Source organism: Stegostoma tigrinum, chromosome 14 (assembly GCF_030684315.1).
Source record: "Stegostoma tigrinum isolate sSteTig4 chromosome 14, sSteTig4.hap1, whole genome shotgun sequence".
In the NCBI taxonomy this organism is placed as follows: domain Eukaryota; kingdom Metazoa; phylum Chordata; class Chondrichthyes; order Orectolobiformes; family Stegostomatidae; genus Stegostoma; species Stegostoma tigrinum.
Genome location: NC_081367.1, coordinates 52,514,149 through 52,540,561, shown reverse-complemented (window position 1 = coordinate 52,540,561; position 26,413 = coordinate 52,514,149). Strand labels below are relative to the sequence as shown.

Below are 26,413 nucleotides of genomic sequence, written 5' to 3'. Positions count from 1 at the left end.
ATGAATTTTTTGATATTTATTAAATCATCCCCTATCTTTAAGCAGTTTAGAGGAAGAGCTTATGGACAGAGACTATTTCACTGAAAAGCTGGGTTAGCTGTGTTTGTATTCTGTGATGTGATTAGTGATAAATGTCACATGTACCCAACGGATATGAGCATTTGTCAGCAGTCATTCTCGCACTGACAGTAGGAACTGAACACCAAAGCCATTAGCTGTGCTAAAGTGCTGAGCCAGGGATCAATTTAATGAACAAAACATTGATTAGCCTTCCCAACTGTCAAGCAGGCAGTGAGTCATTAGCTATGATTCAACACTGAGAGTAAAATGAATTGATCTGAGAAGTGGTTTTTTAAAATAATTTTTGTCAGCCTCCACTCTTCCAGCAATAAAAAATTCAGTGAAAGCCATAATGCTACCCATACAACGTATTTTTAGATATACGCGCACAAGAGAAGTGATGTGCTGCTGAATTCTTAGCTTTCATCCCTGTGTACATACTAAATTCAGCAGGCCACTGTTGCATCCTGCATTCAGCACGTGTCCCTGCGTTTAGTAAGACAAGATTTGATGAGGGTTCCATTCCAGACTGTGATCCACTGACTTCCCTATTCTCATCTAAATATGAGTTTGTATTGTGAGGCCAGGTTAATGGTGCACTGTCCCTTCCTCCCACATTAAAGGGCGTGTTGCACTCACTGTCCAGGATCTTCCATGATCCAGATGGAGCATTTGTGGCAGTAGCTGAGCTCTGTAACTTTGTTAGTCATTCTCAGGCTAATCTGACAATTTAAAGAAAGATTGTTGAAATCTTCCCAAAGCAGTTAGAGAATTTGGATTCTGTTTTGATTTTTTTTAAAGTGGTGAGTCATCAAATCAAATGCTGTAAAAGTAATCAGAAAGATTTTGAACTGTCGTTGTCAAAAATGCAATTAATTGACTGAAGCCTTTTTCAGGTATGAAAATCACTTATTGTTGCTCAATCTGGCCTTTGTGTTTCCAATCCCGCCAAAATGTAGTTAGCTCTGAGCTACTTTCTGAAGTGGGTAACAAGCTATACAGTTGTAATCCAACTAATCAGGGCAGCATAGTGGCTCAGTGGGTAACACTACTGCCTCACAGTGCCAGGGACTGAGGTTCGATTCCTCCCCTGGGTGACCGTCTGTGGAATTTGCAGGATCTCCCAGTGTCTGCAAGGGTTTCCTCCGGCTGCTCTGGTTTCCTCTCTCAGTCTGGAGATATATAAGTTAGGGGGATTGGCCATGCTAAATTGCCCATAGTATCCAGGGATCTGCTGGCTACGTGGATTAGCTATGGTTGTGGTAATGCTCCCATTAGTTCTGGGAAATGCATGGTTACAAGGATAGTGGGTTGGTCTGGTTGGGATGCTGTTCAGAGTGTTGGCGTGGCTGAATGGCCTGCTTGCAAACTGTGGGGTCTGTGTGATTCTTTAAACCATAACGGGTAGTAAATGTGAAGTGGTAGAATGAAATTGAATGAAAATGAAATCAAAAGGCGAAGTATCCTCTGTAATTAACCGTTGAATCTTGTATTTAACAAGGATATGATGCAATATTTAATAATTCTTTAGGGGTTCTCTAACTGTCTCAAATTAGTGATTCCAAGCATTTCATGTAATATGGGATAATTTACAACCCAGTCATGACTTTGCATGCGATTGTGAGGGATAATAACAGAAACGCATGGATTTGAAATTAAATCACGTATTATTCATTGTCCAGGTTATGATGACATTAATTACCTCAATCAAAAATAATGCATTTCACTAATCATATATAAATGAATATATCATTCTTGACATAATTGTAAATGTATTTTGAAAGTAGCAATTAGATTAGATATTGAAGCATGATGGGTGCCCTGTCACCAATGCAGAATGCTACGTGTCAGCACTGGCATTTATATCAATATTTAAGTACCAGTGGTATTATATCTGATCAACTGAATCTTGAAGGACTTTGATAGTCAACAACCAATTCACTGGGTGCAATTACTGAATTTGGCTACTTTGGTGCTGGAGAACTTTTATGTACAGTAAAAGCATAATATGGTTTCAGTATCAGGAATGAGTGTACAATTGAGTAACCTTTCAATTTACTGATAATTATAATAAATAATTGAGAGTGCTACGCTGGAATAGGTGACCTTCAATCTATGAAAACATCAAGTTTGTCAACCCAATAGGAAGCATTTTTTAAAAAACAAACATTATGTCAATATTTAAAATATAACTTCATATATTAATTTCTAAATGCAAAAATGTTTCTCTTTTCCACTTCCTTACCCCTAAACAGCAGTAATGTGAATGAATACTTGAGGTATAGAGAGTAATTCAAGATAGTGCTAAATGTTTCCTTTAATGAATAATGTGAAACAAATAGGCTTGTTGTAAGAGGATTTAAGCCTTAATAATATTAAGTTACTTTGTTCCTTTTCAAAACGTAGACCTTAATATGCCTTTAAAAAGGATATTCTAAGTTTGTGCAAATGTGCCACTCCTCTAATTTTGGAGTTAACCTTAAATTGTATTTGTTTTATTCAGTGAGAGGTAATAAAGTTAAAATTAATTCAAAATAAAAAGAATGCTTTGAGATAACTTTGCAAATATCATCTGATTTTTCTTTTTTTGCTGCAAGCACTTATGAGCTCATCAGCTGATGAGTCGAATTTTTTTTAGATTTAGCAGTAAATAAAATGAATATAATGAGAATGCAATATATTATTATGTTAAGGACAGAAAATACACTTACTAAAATCAGGCCAAGTAATTCTTGATGGGAAACAGAAGGCTGATTTTTTTTTCAGGGTGAGCTGGAAGATTTCTGCGTCTTGAATTATAATTTCCTCCAATTTATTGAAAGTTATTATTTCACATTGACATACTGCCAAATTTCAATGTCTGAAAACTTAAAAGATTATTCCACAGAATGAATTTTCTACTTGTTTTTACTGTAAATAATTATATTTCGAACACAATATTAGGTGTCCCCATCCTTTCGTGTAATTTTAAATCTACGTATTGAATAGGACCTGCAGTTCAATCGGACTGACAGTTGACCAGTAGCACTCAAAGCTTTTGAAATGGTTTTGGGCTGTAAAATGCTAGCTGTATATTTTGCCTTCATTAAAAATTATCAGCAGATTTTAGGAGTCCATAAGTACCATTTTTGTCAATAATTACAATCATTTTGTGCAAGGCTTTCTTTTAAATACCATGGCGCACAATTTTATGTTCTTGATCAACAACCTTTCTTGATAATCTAGTGAGATCTCACAGCTGTTACAATAAATCTCCAGTAATCTTCATGTGTAGACAAATTTGCAAATCCCAGTTCAATAACTTTAGTGCTGTGATCAATATGTTTTGTCTTTAAGACAGAGTTTGCTAAATTTTGTGTTTTTTAATTTTAATATATAGATATTTGTTGAAATGGATACTTAATTCACCGTTTCTGCTATGTTTTGTCCATAATTTTTTATTATCATTTAAAATAATATACAACTTGATCTGGAAATTCATTCAACATGGAACCTTTTATAATTTTTGAATATTAGCAAGCTTAGTTGGTACACTTGGTTTATTGTCACAGCGTTTTAACCAAATTCAAAATGAACAGAGGTTGACAAGAAAATAAAAAATTAGCTACTGTATCTAACCTCAGAATGTCAGGATTTTGAGTTGGTGGTGCCATAAATTCAAAAAAGAATTAGTTAACTTCAAATGAGTTCACCTACCGTTTGTAATGAAGTTATCGCTTGAGCTTATAGAGGAATGCTCCATGTCATACAAACTAAAACCATAACTACTTGCATTTCGATGAGAAACATGCTCTGATATATGTAATATTGGAGGTGCATTCCCAACTCAAGTTCTTTGGCTCCAGTACATAATATAAACATGAAATAAACAAAATGCAATGTAAATAAATCTTCTGCATTCCCAATGAAATAGCAAAGAACATGTTTTTGGGTTTCCCTCATTTGTAGCTTGAGTTTAGACCATTTACATCTCTAAGATCTAGTCAACAAATATTTGCAAGGTCAATATGCCTTTATTCACATTAATTTTTTTAACCCCTTAAAATACCTATGTTAATTACCCTCCCAGCGACAGATGTTTGTCTTGTTAACACTTACGTAAGAGTTTGAGACTGGACAGCATAATCCAGACAAGGAAATACTTGATGCAGTGGCATCAGGATAATGTATTAGGCAACAAAAATTATACATAATGAATCAATTGGTATCGTAATTCCAATCGTTCTTGCTTTCCATTGATTCTGGTGGTTCCACATGGGATTGTGACTGCTTTCCTCTTTTTCATGTCATCTCAAAGTCTGTATCCCGAATGTGTCTATCAGTCAGTTACCTATATCTTGTATAGCTGGAGCGTCTTCCTGTTTTTTGATGTCATGCTTTCATTTTGTCATTTCATCTGTCAGGATTTGCATTTAGCTCCTCTTGTGGTGCAATGGTAGCAGGAGCTCTGGGCTCAAATCCCATCTGCCTCACAAGTGTGTCACAACATCTCTGAACAGGTTGGTTAGAAAAATAGGTTTTTAACTGCTGAATCATGGTTGGAACTCACGGTCACAACCTGAACTCAATATGCTTAATACCTAAATGGACCTTCCCCCTCTGACCATTTGATGACCCCTAAGTAGTTTGGTTATTGCACTATGGGAGGATGACTTATGCATGTCAATATATACCCTTTGATCATAACTGATACAATGTAATTTAGCTATCTGTACTGCACTTCCTTTTCCTAGCCATCATACTGGCTCATGCTGTCAAACCCTGTTAGTGACTTAACTCAAGTCTCACAGGCAGTATTTTCTCATACGTCTAAATTCGGCCCCTCATCCAGGAGTTCTTAGAAAATATAAAATGCTTAATTAATCATGCACTCAAAACATAGAAGGTAAAAATGCATGAAAAGTTGAACATTTCCTCGACTTATTCCTCTAAAGAACCAGTGGCTACTCTCTGGGTGTTGGGGGCACTGGTCAGCACAACCTTTATCACAGTAGTCTGCTTTGCTGTCAGACTGATGGTCAGTGGCTGCTTTGGAGGGTCCCTGGAGAGTCTGGGTTGTGGTTGTGATCGTGATAGGGGTTAGAATCACTGGTCTCATGGCCACCTTCCTGGGTTGAGTCAGGTTGTGTTTGGGCCCTCTGTCAGTTCCCAAGTGTGTACTTCATAACTGGGTAAGGAGTGCTGAATCAAATATGTTGGGTTTTTTAATTCTTCAATAGCATTTTCTCATAGCTGTCCCTCTACGTATTAGAAATACCTTTTGAATTGACTCATTGCTAAATCTCCTACATTTCCCATATGTAATCTAACATGATATGTGCGTATTTAAGCTGTTAAAGATAATCTGAACACTTTGTGTAATATAATGAATATCTGGGAATGAGATATACACTATGATGTGGTTTATCTGTTCAAATATGAAAAAATACACATTTTCTGAACCTCTTAGATACAGTCATCTCCAAACCATTTGTTCTGTATAATTATCTATTTAGCATTTCCTTTGCTTCTGCAACTAACATTTGTTGAATACTTAAGCCTTAGAATTATTTGGCTGTTGCACGCATTTTGAAATCTCTGAATCAGTTGTCATAATGTATCAAAAATTTTATTCAAATATAAAACCAGATTAAATCTTCCTGAATTACGTAATCTTATCAATACTTGATTTCATCAATTGAGGAATCTTACAGGAAGCATCCTTTCTGCAAGCAGCAATCCTGTAAGGCCCAGCAACTATCCTGCAAACCCCCTCTGTGTACCTCACTATTTCAAAAAGGTATCTAAACTTCCAATGATTTCATGCCCAGTTTGCTTAACCTTTCCCCTCAAGGCAATCCCCTTCATCCTAGAAATGAGCCTTGTGAGCTTTCCTTGAGCTGCTTCTAGTGCACTTCCTCCTTAACTAAGGAGTCGAAACTGCGGACAGTATTTGGGTGTGGCCCCACCAATCCTGTATACTACGCTGAGATCTTGTGTTCTTGTAGTGCAGTGGTTGTGGCCCTGTCTCAGGCTCGGAATACCTGGGGTCAATTCCCACCCGCTCCAGAGGTGTGTCGGATAGGTTGATTAAAAATATCTGAGAGCAGGGATCCTTTGCACTGTCGCTGATGGAACAGGTTTGCTTATTGTTCCTTGTTTGGTTGTTTACTTGGCTGATTTGGTGGTGGGTTTTCAGAAACAAAAGGCTAAGATCTTCCCTTACTATTTTGGGTTCTTGTTGTGCAGTGGCAGTGGCTCTACCTCTGGGCCAGAAGTCTTGGGCTCAAATCCTGCCTGCTTGAAACGTCAGAATGGATTGATTGATTTTAAAAATAAAAGCTGAGATCTTCTCCTATGGGCATTTGGCTTCTGGGGGATAGCGAACAGATCCAGAAGGAAAGGTGGAAAGCAATGTTTGTAGAATTCAAAAGATTTATGATAAAACCCTCATAACTCTGAAAGTCCTTTGATACCTAACAGAACACACAGGTATTGTGTGAAAGAAATCACCTTATCCAAATGATGAAACTACATCGAAAATAGTTGAGACCCTGGTTACAGTTTGCCAATCTAAACATGATCCTTTTTTTTCTGGCTGTGTCTACTCTTAGTTAATCTATGCTAATATATCAACCATAATAACGTGAACTATTTTATATTGTGCAGTAATCTTTTCATGTGATATGTTCTTACCTGTTTGCAGTTCCAAATACAGTACATTTCCTGGAACCTTTCTCTTCTCACTGCTTGTTAAATTTTCAAAGAACTCTACCATAGTAATCAAAAGTTAATAAGGAGAGCAAGTGACATAGTAACAATGTCGCTAGACGAGAAACCCAGAGACTCTGGCAAAAACTTTAGGAGCATCGATTCACGTTCCATTCAGCTGGTGGAATTTATTGTTAAACTGTTAAATTTGAAATTTGAAACAATAATGACTATTGTTGTTTGGATTTGGCTCATTATTATATTTGGATAACTAATGCCCTGTCAGGAAGTTGACTGTTAAGGTCCCTCTGAAATAGCTGAGCAAGGCACTCAATTCAAACATTGGCAGCAAATACTGGCCTTGCCAGAAACATCCAAGAAAGAATGAAGGGACAACAAAAAACTTTCCCTTTCACAAACCCATGCTGATTCTGCCTGATTGTATTATGATTTTCTAAATGTTCTGCTACCACCTCCAGACTGATTCTTGATTGTATCCAGCCAAATCTGAGGATAAATTCCAAGAGTTGTTGTGCCCTAATTGAACTGACAGAATGAAGAAAGACTATATTGGGGGTGATTGACAAGTAAGACCAAGACTGAGTCAAAGTTTTTGATAGGGACAGAGGGATCTAAAATGGAGGTAAATGAGTTTTTGAGCACATCAACAATTGCACAAGTGGCATACAGAATTAGAGGTCAAAGACAATAGTTTGAAAGTGCTGTTCAAAGTAAATCAGTCACAGCTTCAAAATGTGAGCTCGACAGGAAGATCAGAATTACAAATTCTTTCCCTATGCAATTATATAGCCATTTCTAAAGGATTTTCTCATCAGCTCCTGCTCCCACATCATGCATCATTCTGATCTAAGATGGACGATTTGTTGACTGGACTTTTTGTCATGATGTTGTTTTTCCAATACAAGTCCATTTTCTGCTTCTAGTCATAAATCAACTAATCTATTTCTTTGCATCCTTGTGGAAGCATAACTAAGTTTGTGGATCCCGCAATCCAATCCATTATTAATGATTTATAGTCTTGTACATAGAAGTGTGAAGCTCTTTTACACATTCTGTGGGATAATGGCAGAGCTCTAGAATACTAGTCTTGAGCTACTTGATAGAAACATGCCAAACGGGTCGCAAAGCATTTTTGTGTGGGATGTAGAATAAGCAGTTTGATGAATTGAATGTTTATCCAGATTTGTTTTAATTTGATGCACGTACGCTGCATTGTTTTGTTTAGTTATTGTAACAAAAATGTCAAGATGTTGGCAAAATTATGATTGTGTTACCATTCCTCCCCATTGTGTGTTCTTGCAGCCTATTCCCAATTGGAAAACCATATCACGCCAGCAAACTACATAGGGAGTACAGAATACAAACAGAGTCTTCCTCCATCATCACCAGGCAGATACTCACCAATTACCAAAGTCATGGGTGATGATGAAATGACCAGGTAAAGTTTAATTAATTTATAATGCATCTCTTAGTGATTCAATGATTAACATGAAATATAAAACCAAAACTGTTCCTTTTGTCCTTTAATCTGGTAGAAACCTCATTTTGACACTTTGCTGCTCCTAAAAGGAAGCACTTTGTTGTCATTATTGAAGGTGTCTTGTTATAAATTAATTAGGGGCTTTGAATAATATCTTTAATACACACAAGTTTCAAAGCAATTTTATTTTGTTTAGACTTGAAACGTAAGTTTCACAGAGAATATTTTCTGTTTATCACACACAACCATTCACTCTTTAGAGAGGTTTTGTCAGTAGACAATGCTATCAATGTACTGTTTGGTACTGCTGTGGATGAACTTCCAATCCTCCTATGACAGTCTCCATTTCTAATTGATGCCTTGTGGCCTGTACTGGCAAATGTGTTTTTACGCTTTGATCGATTGGTCACGTTGGTATAGAACAGATGTTCAAACCACTTGGTTTGGCTGTAGGGAAATTGTCATTGAGAATGCAAAATGAATCAGTCTATTTGTAGCTGCTTTCTCTCTGCAGTTTAATCATTAAATGTCTCTGAGCCATCTGGCAACATTTTGCCTTCATTTGCACTTTTGATCCCGACTTGTACCTGAAATAGTAAACAAAATCTTTTGGCATGTAATGTAATTCCAAGCAGTCAGTTGTACAGTCGTTCTGTGTCCAGAACTGATGGCCACTGAGCAGAGAGAGAGAGAGAGCCCATACAGACTAATCATTAAACCTAAATCTTCAATGACACACCTCGGACAACATCTGCTTGTTCTTAGTATCTCAGTTTCTTCTTCTCTGCTCCACAGTCGGAAGTCTAGAGCAATTTTGAGCCCCTTCTCAAGACTATCTTTCTTTAATTATGCTTCCATTCTCACCTTATGCAAGTGTGATGAGTCTGTGTTTCAAGATAACCATAGAATCCCTGCAGTGTGGGAACAGGCCCTTCGGCCCAACAAGTCAACACCAACCCTTGGAGCATCCCACCCAGACTCATCCACCTTTCACCCACCTAATCTACACATCCCTGAACACTACGAGCAATTTAGTGCGTCCAATCCACCAAGCCTGCACATCTTTGGACTGTGGGAAGAAATGGACCACCTGGAGGAAACCCACACAGACACTGGGAGAATGTGCCAACTGAACACAGTTCCCTGAGGGTGGAATCTAACCCGGGTTCCTGGCACTGTGAGGCAGCAGTGCTAACAGCTGAGCCACCGCGCCGCCCATGCTTGGCCGCTTTAGCTGTCTTGCGTTTGCCCAGTCTGTACATGATATTTGTACTTTAGAAATGCTCAGGCATTGTAGTTCCCCGGGGGAGAATATGGCATGAACCGATTAATCCTGAGACTCTGGTAAAGTCCTGATGACCCAGGTTCAAATCCTGGTAAAACATTGCAGATTGTCAGAAAAAAATCTGGTTCACTAATGTGCTTCAAGGAGGGATATCTGTCATTTTTACCTGATCTAGCCTACATCTGATTGCAAATCCACAGCAGTGTGGTTGACTGTTAACTGCTCTCTGCTCGGCGAGGGACAGCCAGTAAATACTGGCCTGGCTAGTGATATCTCCATTCCATGAATGAATTTTTATTAAAAATTACCCTACAGCATGATACGTTTTCGCGATCTTCCTCAAAATCTATCTCTCTCTTCACCATTCCTTCAGTAGTGTTTTCAAATAGCCACATAGCTTTGCTTTGCTTTCCCATCCAATTCATCCCTTCACCCCAATTTTTTATCAAATCCTTTGGAATATAATCAACGTTAAGGGTGCTTCATAATTGTCACTATATGGGAAACATGTTTCATAAGCCTAATATTTTCATTTGTTAGCTCTAGTTGTGTACTTACGTGCATTCACAAGTCTTTAGAATATTTTACCAGATGCATTTGACTTATTATTTGCTCTGTTTTCAACACTTATGGAATAGATTTTTCTCATCACTATCTGGGCAGTAATCTGCTCTAATGCATTGGTCACCCTCAACAGCTGCTTGATTTTAATCCATTGAGTTCAGTCAGGTGAAGATAGAGCTATGTCCTGAAAGGCTATCCTCCAGGCAGAGGAAACGCAAAATACTTTCACCAGTCAAATCTGAGGTTGACCACAAGCGGCCCATATAAAGAAAAATTTAGGTGTACTTGGTAATGTAACTTCAAAGTACTGCAAATACAGCTAATTATGTACTTTTTAATTTTCACCACTGTTGCAGGAAATGTCGAAATAAATAACGAGTTAATTTAATTTTCACTACTTGATAGTGATAATGCAGCCATCCTCCACTCACTCTCAAAAATTAGCTGCTAATTCCCTTTAGTACCCAAAGGAAGGATGTCATTTTCAGTTTGTTTCTGTACCCTTCCTTTTTATGCACCTTCGGTTCCCAGAAGCCTTCCTGTTGAGTGAACAAACCTTTCAAACCAACCATTTAAATTTAATTTAGAATTTATGGGGAGGCGATGGCCTAGTAGTATTATTGTTGGACTGTTAATCCTGAGACCCAGAAAACATTCTGGGGACTGGGTTTCAATCCCACCACGACAGATGGGGGAATTTGAATTCAGTAAAATATCTGGAATTAAGAATCTAATGATGACCATGAATCGATTGTTGGGGAAAACCCATCTGGTTCACTAATGTCCTTCCATCCTTGCCTGGTCTGGCCTATATATGATTTCAGAACTACATCAATGTGGTTGACTCTGAACTGCCTTCTGGGCAATTAGGGATGGGCAGTGATACCGTCACCCTGTCAACGAATCAAAAAATCAGAGCCGTGCTTTTCTTCAGCTCAGTTGACCTAAACATTCCGTTCAAGAAAGTCTGCCCTGACCATGCTGGAAGGAAAATTCCCTTTTTTAAATAGGGAATGTTGTGGCATTGGGGTCTAGTGTCATAATGGGGGTTCACAAATGTATCCTCACCCCCATCCAGCACCCCTCCCCAAAACTCTCTTTCCCCCGCTAGCACGCAGACTTACAGACACACCATCTTCATGCACTCCCATCACTACCTTCACAGGCTGCCTGAAAACTAGCATCTTTGATTGTCCTTCACAACATCTCCTGTAATCTCCTCTAAGCTACGTCTAAATTGGCATTATGTAAAAGCCCTTTGCACACTGTACAATCTTAAAAGAAATGTGCAAATTATTTGTGGCTGTTCTCAAACAGCTGTTAGAGGCCTCAGTATTCCTGTGAAATGGACTTGAGAATTAGTTCTGAAATTGCTTATTGGAATATTGAATTTGGCTTTCATCTATCTGCAATGACTAAAACTAATTGAAATTTTAATAAAACTTGTAAAGATTATCTTTGGTACAAAGACCTTTCTCAAAAATATGATTTAATGTTTAATTCTGGGACTAAAATGTAAGTTTATTCACTGTTCAGAAGTCCCATGATTTCCTCTTGTTCATGTGCCATCCTGTGAGGTAAGCTGTGCTTCAGTCTCCTTGCAGAATTTCTGTTTAAAACGAACCCGTGGTAAATAACTTAGGTAATACTTCAAACCTCAGTGGAGTAATCTGTTCTTCAGGAATTTTATGTTAAGCTAATATTTTTAGGTTGAAATGACATGTTGCTTGAGTTTACTCTTTCTGTGCCTCATAAGTGGTATTTATGAGGTAGGAGGGAAAAGAGCCATAAGCTGTTTTTGTTCCTGCAATCCCCATTTAATTTACTTTTGAGTCCTGGCATTCTCTACCTAAGAGACAGGTGTACGCATGCTGTTTTCCTCCACTTACGTGGAAGCTCCAGCCTTGCATTCATCAACTTTATAGTTGACAGCCAAAACTAAAAATTTCAAAGATAAATCACAGGGCTGTGTTCATGTTTCACCCTTGCGTGCTGCAGTGTTATTGACTAGCAATGAACTCAGACAGCTTTCAGCCTATGGTCTGGGTTAACAGTTTACCTGTTTTGATACTAGATGTTGCCTGTTTTTCCTTAGGTTAGGTGGTACTACTAAGTTGCCATCTTATTGGATAGAGATGGACAGTATGATTGTTTCATCTTGTTAAAGAGGAAATCATTTCTGTCACCCAAAAATTGCCTTTTACCACAAAGGCAATAATCAGCTTTCACTCCAGCTTGCAGAGCAGACCCATTAGAAATGAGAACTGTAGTGACTGTACAATTCCTTAACAGATACTCTACAGACAATGACGTTTTCATGGTATCAGGGCAAACATGTAAAGGATACCCCCTAAGCACCTATTGCCCTTCAGCTAATAAAATCAGCACTTCTCTATTTTAAATACTTGGGGGGAAGCACTGAGGGTAGCAAGGGCATGAATCTTCTGGGTAGTAAAATTGAATGCCTATTCCTGAGACTGAACTGGTAGCACTACCATAACTGAACTTACCTCGTGCTGAAGAACAAGACTGGGCTATGCCAGGTGGTGAGAGAAATGACAGAAAGACAGACCTATTTGACATCACTCTCACTGATATACCTGTTACAGAGGCATCTTTAGCTGACTTTATAGGTAAGAGTGCACTGCTGTCTCTTACACAATGGCAACACACTACATATCGTATAGTGCTTTCACCATGTTAAATAACATGGATTTAGATTAATTTCAGGTTTCGGGCTCGCTATGCGTTCTCCCAAATAGAATTTGGAAAGCACATGATTACTTGACGATGGGTGAGAAAGCTGTGGCCATTTATTCCACAAGTAGACCATGAGGAACAACTCATATTGACTGTGACCATAAAAGTAAGATCATGCCCATATACTGACCTTTCATTCTTTTGACATCAGCTGACGTAGTGTGTATTGTTGTCAAGTTGCTGAGTGGTTTAGTAATCTTGACATTGAACTAGATGAAGGGTCTAGGCCCGAAACGTCAGCTTTTATGCTCCTAAGATGCTGCTTGGCCTGCTGTGTTCATCCAGCTCCACACTTTGTTATTGAAATAGGGCTGCTTCTCCAGCCATACAGAAGAGAAAAGCTTAAAAATGGCATTCATATCCAGTCATGAAAGATGGTGGGCATCTAAACAACTGAAGAAAGACAACTGCAATAAAAACAAAGTACTAAGAAACTCAGCAGGTCTGGCAGCATCTGTGGAGACTGAGAAACAAAGTTAACATTTTGAAGTCAATATGGTGCTTCATGTCCAAATGGATTATCCACATTGGTCTTATTTCATGATGCAGTATCACAGATCCCAGTCTTGAGTCATTTCAATTCACTCCGTGTGATATCTAGAAACAGCTGAAGGCAGTGGATGCAGCAAAATCTGTAGTCCCTGACAATATCCCAGCTATGGCAAGAAAAACTTGTTCTAGGACTCAGCATGACCCTAGGCAAGCTGTTCCAGTACAGCAGGTACAACATTGGCATCCATCTAAGTAAGTGAAAAATTGCCCTGGTATATCCTGCCACAAGAAGCAGGACAACCCCAATATGGCCAACCACTTTCAGTCATCAACAAGGTGATGAAAGGTGTCATTGATTGTATTATGATAATATTAGCATTTAAGGCAGTGACCTGCTCAGTGATGCTCAGTTTGGGTTCCACCAGGACAACTATTCACTACAGCAGCTTGCACAATTTTCGTTTAATATTGCTTTTTTCCAAACTTTAATGTACAAAAGGACAGCAGGCACATGGAAACACCTGCAACTCAGTGTCATTGACCATTCTGACTTTGAAACATTATCATTCCTTCATCAGCACTGGATCAAATCTTGGAATTATGAGGTGCAGCAATTCAAGAAGGCTGCTCATGATCATCTTCTCAACAGCCCCTAGAATAAGGTTTTATTGTCAATTCCACGCACATTCATAAGCTAAGATAACAAGGTGTAGAGCTGGATGAACACAGGCCAAGCAGCATCAGAGCAGCAGGAAGGCTGACGTTTTGGGCCTAGACCCTTCTTCAGAAATAGGTCTGGGCCCGAAAAAGTCAGCTTTCCTGCTCCTCTGATGCTGCCTGGCCTGCTGTTTTCATCCAGCTCTACACCTTGTTATCTCGGATTCTCCAGCATCTGCAGTTCCTACTATCTCTGAAACATTCACAAACTAGTTAAGTAAAAACACATCAGCTACAGCTTTCATTGCATTTTAGGATCTTGGGACCCAAATGTTACTCTAACTTTCCTACACCCTAAACTCTTGCCCCTCTGCAGAATGGAAGCAAGCACGTAATAAAGGCATCAGAGGGTCTGGATGATCATGGAACCTCAAGTTCACAATTATGTGTAAAGCAAATGAAATATTAGATTTTAAATGTGGATAAAGAGTACAGGAGTAAAGAAACAATTAATTTAAGCGAAGCATTGGTTAGGCTGCAGATAGAACTTCCTGCACCTCAGTTTTGGAAAGGACATTGAGTGGCCACAAATTCACTAAAGCACTAAATAAAAACCAGTTTGGGAAGTCTGAAAAAGTGATTTGAGATATTGCAACCACTGCCATTGGAGGTGAGAACGTTTGGAGAAGACACGATAAGCATTTTTAACTTACAGCTGGTTCAATCTTATAATTATCGGGCGAAAACACGGTATTCAGCCATCAGTTTTTAAGATTGTCACCAAAAAGTGAAGCATGAAACTAGGAGATATTTCTTTGTACAGAGGATTGTTGACATTTCGAAATGCTTTGTCGCTTTGGGATTTTACGGCAGAGACCAGTGCCTCTTTTAAGTATAAATCAAAGAAATATTCATATGCAGAGGAAGTTACAAGGCTGTGGGGACAGAACAGTACAGTGACGTTTAATTTTAGACTGCATTAGAAAAGAGCTGGCATAATAGGTCAAATGATTGCTGTCTGTACTTGAGCCATGTATTATTCTATGGGGGTTGCAAACAAGCTTGGTTTTAGAATTAACTACAGTATTTATTAAATCTATGCGTCATTCTGAAACTAATTCCAAACACAGTTGCACAGGAGATTTGCTTGTGTGAGCATTTATTTATTTAATTGACAACACAATATTAGTTTTGCATGATATTTCACTTATAGTTCATTATGAATATTCTATAGCAATGTAGTCTACCAAATGGAGTGAAGAAAGCAATCATACGTTATATCAGTTCTATAAATTATAAATAGTGTTTGTTTTAGATGTGTGTGAAATAGATTTTTCTACTTGTGGTCTAAAGTGTGCCATTTTAAAGTCTTTTGTTTCACCACTTTTTGCTATGGTTCATTCTATTGTCACCACTCTTGGCTTTAAGGAATGGTGTATAATAAAATTGGATGTGTTATCTTATTCTGAAAATTCAGATATGTTTGGAAGTGCGCTGAAACATAGATCATTAAAAAGCAATTGTTTGCACTTAATTTTGAATGTTCTGTTGATGGGAAAGTTGTTGCCTTTCAATCTTTACATTTAGACTGGGTGTTTGATAACTTGATATTGATTCAGTGTTTGATGTAACCCTGGAAGTTAGTTCTTAGTTAATATGTGAACCCTATAATGTTGCAACATTTCATTAGTGTAAGGAATAATTGGGATACTTGAGTTTTGCAAGGACGTAGCTATCAGCATTAAGTCATTTAACCCCTCAAATCTCTTCCATTGTTCAGTTGATCTGTGCATCATCACTATCTAGCCACCTTTATTCCATTTTCTTGGCATCTTTATCTACCATCTATTGACCTCACGCTTGAAAAATTCCGATGCATCCTGCATTCAGTCTTCTGGAGAAATAAATTGTATAATTCTAATACTACTTGCATGAAAAAGTGCTTCCTGACTGCAGTATAAGCAGAAACTGTGCCACACCAAGAATCACTGCCATTATTTGGTCAGGGAAAATTTCGGCTGTTTTCTTTTCTCTCTGTAGCCAATTTACATTGGTTTCAAATTTTTTAAAATGCAATATCTCAGTTTGATTGCAGATAACGCCATCTATTCTCATCAGATGTCCTACAATTTGTCCATGAACTGAGACTGCCAAATATGTTTGTGAATAGGAACGTAGGGGCCGAAGTAGGCCATCGAGTCTACTTCACCATTCAATATGACTATCATTGCACGTCAATTTCAATACCCTTTTTCCCCAGTCTAACTCGATATGGCTTTGTCATTGATAGATAGGTAGAAATCTGCCAGTCTCGAAAGATATTCAATAACTGAGCTTCCACAAACCTCTGGAATAGATGATTCCAAAAATTCATTGTGGTTCGAGGAAAAGAAATTCTCCAAAGTACTCAAATTTTTGGGATTGCTTGTGGCACCTTACCTTAAACTTCAGTGACAAACTGACAAGGACACCCTAATCTCTTTGCAGAAATATTTTGCATTTTCTGTTCCTCCAAAGAACAATGGAAATTCTCATTTTTCCGCATTATATTCCATTTGTTTTGAAGGAGCACGTAGTTTCTGTAAACAATGAAATAATTCATTCATTAAGACTATACATTGCACTGTTATGTCTTTCACTGTATTTTCTCAATCTACCTCACGACCACAAAGTTTTGATTGAAAACTCTGGTTTGACATTAAATTAATTCTGTCATATTATGATCTATCATCTATAAAGATTTTGCAACAAGATTATTTAATAAACCCCTCTGAATTACATTACTATATCTTAAAATAGACTCTTCTACAAAGTGTGGCTTGGTAGTATAGAATGTGAATATTAAAAAAATACAAATTTTGTCAAAACTCTGTCTTGCATTCATTCATGCAGTTTGCAAGCATATCAATTTAAAATTAACAACATTTAAACTATGAGCGTAATGCTGATTGGTTGAGATGTGAAAAGTGCACCAGTTAACAATGATAGTTAGCTGCCAGACTTTAAACTTTTGAAAAGGTAGGCTGACTGTCATTGTTCGAAGCATTGAGTCAGTAAATGGCTGTCTTCTATTTTCTTGATCTGAAATGGGTGCTTTGAAGGTTTGTTTTTTTTTGGCCTGCGCGTAAAAGTGTCCTGTGTATTTAGATATGTAGCTTCCAATACCATGCAGTGACTTCACTTGACTCACTGGGTTAATTGTTTTGTCAGTATAATTCCTTGGGCATTCTGGATTATCCAGCAAGTGATGTCCACTTGAAGAATTGCATTCAATGTTTGATACTGTCTTGTGGGCTTTTTGGGTATAGTCAGTGCCGTGCTTGTTGCAGAAGAGATGTGCTCTTTGAAAGGATCCACCGTGTTTAGGGTCAAGTGCTGACATTGATGGAATTATGCCAGCAATGGAATCAATATGCTGCATTATTTATGTGATGGGCAGATCATTTTGGCTTGTTGGCAAAGCCTGTTAGTCTGCATTAACTGATGCATTCTTGTGGCAATGCCCAGGCAAATTCAATTATTTTGTTTACCAGCCATTCAATACAATCCTCAGCCACCTATCCCCTTCCTGTGACTACCACCACCTCAGTGTAACAGAGCGTGTGGTAGCCATATTGGTCTGTATACCCTGAGAGTGGAAGAGAGTCATTCTTGTCTGCGAGGGACCACCGACGTTGATGATGAATCTCCTGTCAATAAATATGGATTTGCCTCTCTAATTAATTGGTATTTCTTGCAAACTATTCCTAATGAATGGAACATCAAAGCTTCCATAACATGCCTTTTTTTCTTCATAATACTCATAGCCTGTTCTCTATTCAGTTCCTCAACCAACTGTAGAAACCCATCTGTAACACGTCCAGAAATTTATCCTCCCCAGTGTTTATTCTCAGTAAGTTGCCCGGTCTATATGCAGATTGAAGTCACTCATTATTACTGTATTACCAATTCTACATACTTCTCTAATTTCCTGTGCTACCACTACTGTTTGGCTAATAATAAGAACTACAGGTAGATTTTTTTTTAGTCTGAACTTGGCATTATGCTAAATGACAATGCTTCTTTTCAAGTAATGGAACGCATTAAACAATTGTGCAGTGAACAACTCTGTTGAAAGTCTATTAAGAAACTGCTGATAAATTAAGTGGAAATGTTCACATTTGTGACAGACTTGATTTGTTGTCCTTTCTTAGGTTCTCTCTGTATCCAAGTCCCAGATGGAAGGTCACTGCTAAGGTTCATTAATATGCTCAGATTTGGAATTTATTTTGCTCATGCTGTTAGTTTTTGTAATGCAGCAATTGATCTTAGCTTGTAATTGCTTCACAGACAAACTTCAGAAGTACCTTTTTGTGACGTCTGTAGTAATTGGGAGCATCTAAAATAACCGCCATAATTCAGCTTACGTAGGACTTGTACTGTATTACTGACTGTTGAAAACATGCTAGTTGTCATCCGTTGATGTGTTTAACATTTATGCAACAATCTTTTTAAAGTCAGATTCTATTAAACTGGGAGCAACTTCACACCTGCACTGTTAGTTTTGCATTTTCTTTTGGCCAGAATCAGAAACCATGGTTAAATAGTGAGCTTTTTTGCCTATCAGTCTAACCTACTCAGAGGAGATGCCCGAAGCACCCTGATTACCATATAATACATGCACATGTCTCTGTTATTTTTATTAAATATCCAACCTCTTCAGCTTCAGCAATGACCTTTTTAGCATAAGATCAAAAGTGGGAATGTTCACTGGTGGTTGCATAAAGTTCAGCACCACTCACAACTCTTCATACAAGAGCAGTCTACATCTAAGTACAGTATTACCTGGGCAGTACATAAATCTGGCTGATAGGTGGCAAATGACATTCATGACACACCAGGGCAGGCAATGACGATCTCTAACAAGAGAATCATCCTGTGGCCCTTGACATTCAATGGCATGACTGTCACTGAATCTCCTACTATCAACACCTGGAAGTTAGAATTGACCAGAAACTGATCTGAGCTAGCCATACACACACTGGCTATTAGAGTGGGTCATTATATACCAGTTGGCTGTGGGTATACTTAAACCACACAGACTGCAGCAACTCAAGAAGGCGTTTTACCATCGCCTTCTCAAGGGCAACTAAATGCAATAAATGGCTGGCCCTCTACCTCCCATGAATAATTTTTCTTAAAAAACTCAATAGTGGAAAGGCAAATAATTACTGTACACAATGTCAGAATGGAGGAGTATTCCAAATTGGATTTAAAACCACTCGTGATGCCTGTCCAGTTTTCATTCCGAGCCAGTTCCTTCCTACCTATGTCCCTCCATCTGGAGACACATGTAGTTTCTTTCTTGAGTATTTCTTCATGAAATGCTCTCAAATGCCATGTTCCCTAGAGTTTAAAACTTTGTAATGGTGCAGCTGATTTTGTTGTCTGTTTGATATGATGAAAATTTGATGGAAAACATGTAGAAGCCAAATTGATTTCCTTTGAGAAACTGGCTAAGGCAGATGAATTGGCCAGACACTGCTTGGGTAATGTTAATTCAGACCAAGTTGGGAGGGAGGGTTAGTGAGGTCTTTGCAGTGCTGCCAGAGGAGGTGTCACGAGAGTACGACGAAGTACACCAGGTTATTTTGAATGCTAAGAAACGGTACCATAAGCATGTAGACAATGGCTCAGAAATATAAGGAAGGAGCCAAGTCAGACTTATGTCGTGATTGAAGGAATTAATCAGAGCAACTTTGATAGTTGGATGAGAGCGTTAAAGATAGAAAAGTCATATGAAGTTCTTAGAGATTATTCTGCTGGAGAAGTTTAAAAACTTACTTCCAGAAATGATAAGAACTCATGTTGAGGAGTAGAATGTTCAAACAGCGAGAAGAGTTACGGAGATGGCAGATAAAAATCTATTAGAGCATAAATTGCAGTTTAGCTTCCGACAGAAATTTCTTTCCTTGAGGGATAGAAATTGGGGATAAAAGGGAGGTCCTTCAATGAAAAACAAAAAGTACTTCACACTGGGAAGTGCTTACCACAGGTTGAAAGAAGGGACCCAAGAGATTGAAAATGAGTAGAAAGGCTTCAGGTGTTTTCACCGTAATGGAGTGGGGGACACAGCCACAGTACTGGTGGTTTAAGAAGGTCACTGGAGAAAAAGGATGTGTTGAAAGAGGCTAAATCAGTGCGAATAGTTGAGGTAGTGAAGGAAATCTCAAAAGAAGTCAAGGCACTGCAAGAGAGTGCACAGCCTAGTCACAGGCTGGGTGGAGAGAAGGTGCCCAATCTCTACAAAGACTTCACGTTTGTGGGTAAGGTTTACACAGGATGGGCAGTGGGAGAAGGCCAAGAATTTAAAATAATGAGAGATACAGAATCTTACTGGTCTCTAATAGTAAAAAATCAAAGTATTTGCACTACCTCTGAAATGTTACCTGAGAGAGTGGTAATCTGTGGAATAATTGGAGAGAAATTTAGCATTCCCCTGTGTTAGACCAGGTCGCAAAGTCCAATCAAGACTGAGGAAGTGACAGTGGAAGTGACTGAAAGAGTGTCTATTCTAGGACTACAGTTTGTTCTTGGAAACAACCTAGCAGGATCAAAAGTAGGAATGACACCCCTTGCAGTAGAGAAGCCGAAGGAAAACCAAGGAACTGAGGGGTTAGAAGAAAAATACTCTGGAATTTTTCCGACTCTCTGGTAGCAAGATTCCACAGTCAGAAGTTACACCAAGAAGGAAAAATCGAAGAGAGAGATGAAGGTTTTGATGAAATGGTAAAGGAAAAATCTAAACAAGGAGAGACTCAGGCAGAGGTGTTTCGTTCTGAAAGATTAATCGAGTTAAGCATAAAGATGAGACAATGAAAGGTTGATATCATAAAGCCTACTTGGAAAAGGAATCAGAATGTATTCCTGAATGTTATTATCTTACAGATAGAATCCTAAGGTGAAAATGGAGGTTGTGCAGATTAGTGCAGAGGAGAAGTGGATGGAAGGGCACCAGATCTGTTTTCTCAGTAACGTGGAGACGGGAAGTATTGCAGGTAGCATGTGAATTACCTGGAGGACGCCATCCAGGAGGGAAGAAGACTCCGGCTAAGAGACAGAAGCATTTTTATTGGCCTGGATTACATAAGGATGTGGTTGAGTTTTACTGTACCTGTCATACATGCCAGAAAGTAGGAGAGCCACAGGTAGTAATAAAACTAGCCCCTTTGATGCCAGTTCCTGCATTTCAAGAACCTTTCACTCAGGTTACGATTATGTATCTCCCCTCCCTAAAACCAAAGCTGGAAACCAGTGTTTGTGAACTCTAATGGATGTGTCTACCAGATCTCGGGAGGGAATTCCTTTACAGTATATTATGGCAAAAAAGGTTGTGGAGGAGTTGCTTGCTTTCTTTATCCGTCATGGATTACCCAAAAAGATTCAGTCAGGCCATGGGTCCAGTTTTACTGCCAAATTATTGAAGGAGGTCATGCATAGTTTAGGGGTCCAGCACTTTAAATGAAGTGCATGCTGTCATGAATCCCAGGGATTGATGGCAACAGACCCTAAAGATTGTACTGAGGGCATATTGCCATGATTACCCAGATGATTGGGGTAAAGGTATCCCTACCCTTCTGTGGACCATGACCCCACCATGGCACATCAGACCATTGTATCCACGATGGTTACGGATCTCATTTCATCCGGTGATCTCCGCACTTCTGCTTCCAAGCTAATAGTCCCCCAACCCCGCACAGCTTGTTTCCACCTCCTGCCAAAAACCCATAAACAGGACTGCCCAGGTAGACCCATTGTTTCAGCCTGCTCATGCCTCACAGAACTAATCTCTTCCTACCTTGACTCAGTCTTCTCCCTCGGGTCCAATCCCTACCCACGTACATCCATGATTCATCTAACGCCTTATGCTGGTTTTGAAGCTCCCAGTTTACCAGCTCCACCACCTCCTCTTTCCCATGCAAGTATAATCCCTTAACACGTCCATTCCCCACCAAGAGGGTCTTTGGGCTCTCCGCATCTTCCTGGAGTAAAGACCTGAACCATCCCCACCCACCACCAACCCCTCCACTTGGCTGAGCTTGTCCTCACCCTCAACAACTTGTCTTTCAACTCCTGTCATTTTCTTCAGGTAAGATGGGTTGCCATGGGTACCCGCATGGGCCCTAGCTATGCCTGTCTCTTCGTGGGGTACATGGAACATTCCTTGTTCCAGTTGTATTCTGGCCCCCACCCACAACTCTCTCTCTGATACGTAGATGATATCACTGGTGCTGCTTCCCCATCTCGTCGAGAATTGGAAAACTTCATCCTCAATTTCCACCCTGCCATCACTTTCACCTGGTCTGTCTGACTTCTGCCTTCCCTTACTTAACATTTCTGTTTCAATTTCTGAGGATAGACTGGCCATTAATATCCATTACAAACCCATGAACTCCTGCAGCTACCCAGATTATACATCCTCACACCCCACTTCCTGTAAAGACTCCATCCCGTTCTCTCAGTTCCTCCATATCTGTCGCATATGGTCAGATGATGCCAACTTTGACAGGGGACCCTCCAAAATGTCCACATTCTTCCTCAACCAAGAATTCCCAGCTCTTTCATCGACACAGCCCTCAATCGGGTCCGACCCATCTCCTGCACTTCCGCCCTCACCCCTTCACTTCTCTCCCACAACAGCGCTAGGGTTCCCCTTATCCTCAACTACTATCCCACCAGCATCCGTTTCCAGAAGATCATCTGACGCCATTTCCGCCACCTCCAGCAAGATGCCACCACCAGACACATTCCCCTCCCCTCCCTTGTCCACCTTCCTCAGGGACTGTTCCCTCTGGGACACCTTGGTCCATACTTCCTTCACCCCCAACACCTCACCACAGCCCTCTGGCACCTTCCCCTGTAACTGGTGAGGCACAACACCTGTCCGTTGACCTGCCCCCTCCCCAGTATCCAAGGGCCCAAACATACCTTCCAGGTGAAGCAACACTTCACCTGCACTTCCCAGAATCTAGCCTATTGCATTCGCTGCTCACGATGTGGTCCCCTCTACATTGGGGAAACAAAGCGTGGACTTGGCGACATCTAAGTTCTACTTGCAAAAAAGACCCTGAACTACCTGTTGCCTGCCACATCAATGTACCACCTTGCTCCCTGGCCAACATCTCTGTCTCCGGCTTACTACAGGGTTCCAGTGAAGCCCAATGCAAGCTGGAGGAACAACACCTCATTTTCTGCTTGTGGACCCTACAGCCCTCCAGACTCAGTATTGAGTTCCATAATTTTTGGGCCTAAACTCTCCCATGTGTCAGTCCCCACCCCACACGCCAGGCCTTGTTACCAGATAGCCTGCCACTCCTGTTAGTCACTAACAGACCCCATAAACAATTATTCCAGCCTGATCATTAGCAACTCCTTTGTCTGTCCAACTGTCTTTCTCTCTCTTTGGGCTGTATCCTATCGTTTACTCCCTACCCCACCCACCTCGCTATTTTCTGCATATAAACTGACATTTTCCCAGCCACCATCGGTTCTGAGGAAGGGTCACCGGACCCAAACCGTTAGCTCTGTTTTCTCCTCCCCGGATGCTGCCAAACCTGCTGAGCTTTTCCAGCAACTTTGTTTTTGTTCCTGAGTTATAGCATTCGCAGTTCTTTTGGTTTTTCACCCATGTATGTTGTTTGTCATAAGAGATGCTCCAAATGAATTGACTCAGTTTACTCCATTTGAGTTGATATTTAGACATGAAGTAAGAGTACCTTGAAAATGAATTAAGAAAAAGTTGATAGGTCTGAAGTCAGAGATCTCTCAGTTGGATTATTTATCTGAGGTGAGAGAAAGATCAAACAAAATAGGTGAATGAGCGAGACAACGTCTCACGGTGGCACAACATCTAATGAAGCAAGAAGCAGATTAGAAATCTAAAGTTCATATTTTTACCATGGGGATAAGGTATTGGTGCTTTTACCAGTGATAGGAGATCCCTTCAAAGCAAGACTTGGTGGTCCTTATTAGATTGAGAAGAAGTTGAGCCAGGTGAACTATCTGGTAAAGATGCCAAATAGGAAAAAACTTTACCAGGTATGTCACGTGAATATGCCAAAACCTTACTATGAGGGACAGGGACCCAGAGAAACAGCTGTTAGTTACTGCCCCTCAGGAGGAGGAACCAAAACCAGATGATTTGGATTTTGATGTGTCTCAGATTAAGTTAAATAATAAACAAACCCTTATAGATTGGGATAGGACAATAGGCTATTTGTCTCAGGAACAGAGAACTGAATTAAAGGGTTTGTTGTGGCAATATGTGGGAATAGAATGAGAAAGACTAATACTATGACTTATATGTATGCAGAATTAATATGAAGAGTGTAACTTTAGATTACTGACCTATGTTTCTCGTGATAATGGTGTTAAGATTTAAGATGAAAAAAGACATCTTTTCGAAATGGTTCTTTGTATTTCCGAAGTGGGAGAGGTGTTGTGAACTTGTGTAGAATGTGTGGTTCCTTTCAGAGAGTGCTTTTCTAAGCTTAAAGATTTATACAAGAAGAAATGGGTCTGCATGCAGCTGAAGATCAACAGCCATTTCTGAAATTGAAACATGTATCAGTTGGCTGTGATTGGAAACCTTAGGCTTGTTCTGATGTTTTGCCGACTAGCCGGAATCAGCCAATTAACTTAAACCAAGCGTTTAGCGATTGAAAGCCAATTGAATTTAAATCTGAGATAATGGGAACTAGAGATGCTGGAGAATCCAAGATAATAACATGTGAAGCTGGATGAACACAGCAGGCCAAGCAGCATCTCAGGAGCACAAAAGCTGACGTTTCGGGCCTAGACCCTTCATCAGAGAGGTCTGAAGAAGGGTCTCGACCTGAAACGTCAGCTTTTGTGCTCCTGAGATGCTGCTTGGCCTGTGTTCATCCAGCTTCACACTGAATTTAAATCTGATGGTTTTGAAAACTTCGGATCAATGTCATTGTAAGAAAATTGAAAAGCCATCAAAGGGTTTTTGAAAATCGGTGTGAGAGCGAACTGCCATCTAAGAAATACGCACCTTGCTCTCACAAGAAATCGCTAAGGTCTCTAAGAAAGCATCCTTTTATCCGTAGAAGATACCATGGCACTTTTCTAATTAAGAGTCTTCACAGGGAAAACATCCCTGACTGCAGGATCAGCAGAAGAAAGGCAGTTATGACTGGAGATGCTTTGGAGAAGGCAGCGCATTCTGCACGACATATTCTTTGTGGATTTTGAGAGGCTGTCTTTTAATTTACTTACTACTTGGGTTATATAAGAGGAACTTGTGTTTATTAGAATGGCATAGCAGTAGAGTATTGTTCAGTTAGGGAGTTGTTAGGAGTTGGGGTGATTGTTTGGTTTGTTAGTAATTCTGTTAATTTGTTCACAGTTAGGGTTAAGTAAATTGTTACTTGTTATTAATAAAGTGAATATCAGGGATTTTCTTTCATTTCATCTCTCCTTCCCCTAACAAAAAGTTATGGGCCCTTGTCTGATTTCAGCAGATACTTCAAGTCCTTCCGCACTACTCTTCTGTAGTTATTAGGGAATACTTTGGTGCTGGAGCTGTTGTTTTTTGGGTGAAATGTTTAATTGAGGACAAGTTTGCCCCTTCACCTGGTCTTCAGAACTGTACCCCATGATTTTTTTTCAAAATGGGGTGTTATCTCTGGTTTCCAGCTATTCTTCATGCACCATTAGAAATTGTCTGATCATTGTGCCACTGTTGTTTGTTGGTGTTTGCTGTGTACAAATAGGCTTATATACTTTCTACATAGTAATAGTGGCAGTGTTTTAGAATACTTGATTTAATCTGGAACATCTTGACGTTGTGAAAGTAAATGCAAATTTGTCTTTTAACCTTCAGACTCTTGAAAGCTTCAGTTAGTTCATCTGATTTCATTTGTGCAAAGAATATGAATCAAACTTCCTTTACATTTGCTCTTAATTTTAGATGCCTAAAAATTAGCTCAATGAAATACGTCTTTTATCCTCTCTGGAGTGTTATTATTTTTTGATTGCCTTAAGCAGAATTCTGGAAATTACATCAAGTGGAAGTTTATTGAATATTGTATTTACCAACTTGCGCAAATGTATTTTAAATTATATGAAAGATTTAGTATAAATAGAATCATCGAACCATGCAGCATGGAAACAGACCCTTCAGTCCAAGTCGTCCTTGCTGACCAACGATCCCAATCTGACCTAGTTCCATTTGCCAGCATTTGGCCCACATCCCTGTAAACCCTTGCTATACATGTATTCATCTAGATACCTTTTAAATATAATTGTACCAGCCTTTGGCAGCTCATTCCATACACGCACCATCCTCTGCGTGGAAAAAATTACCCGTTAGGTCCTTTCGAAATCTTTCTCCTCTCGCC

At 39.5% G+C, this 26,413-nt stretch overlaps 1 protein-coding gene across 28 annotated transcripts in view; it reads left to right on the top strand.

Annotated features, from left to right (window-relative positions):
• Positions 1–26,413, top strand: part of LOC125457523 (disks large homolog 1-like) — a 406,012-nt gene that overhangs the window by 282,928 nt on the left and 96,671 nt on the right. For all 28 annotated transcript variants that reach the window (XM_059651157.1, XM_059651153.1, XM_059651152.1 and 25 more), the window contains one exon: positions 8,074–8,209. In XM_059651157.1, the coding sequence (XP_059507140.1) occupies positions 8,074–8,209 (136 nt within the window). The remainder of the gene's footprint in view (positions 1–8,073; positions 8,210–26,413) is intronic.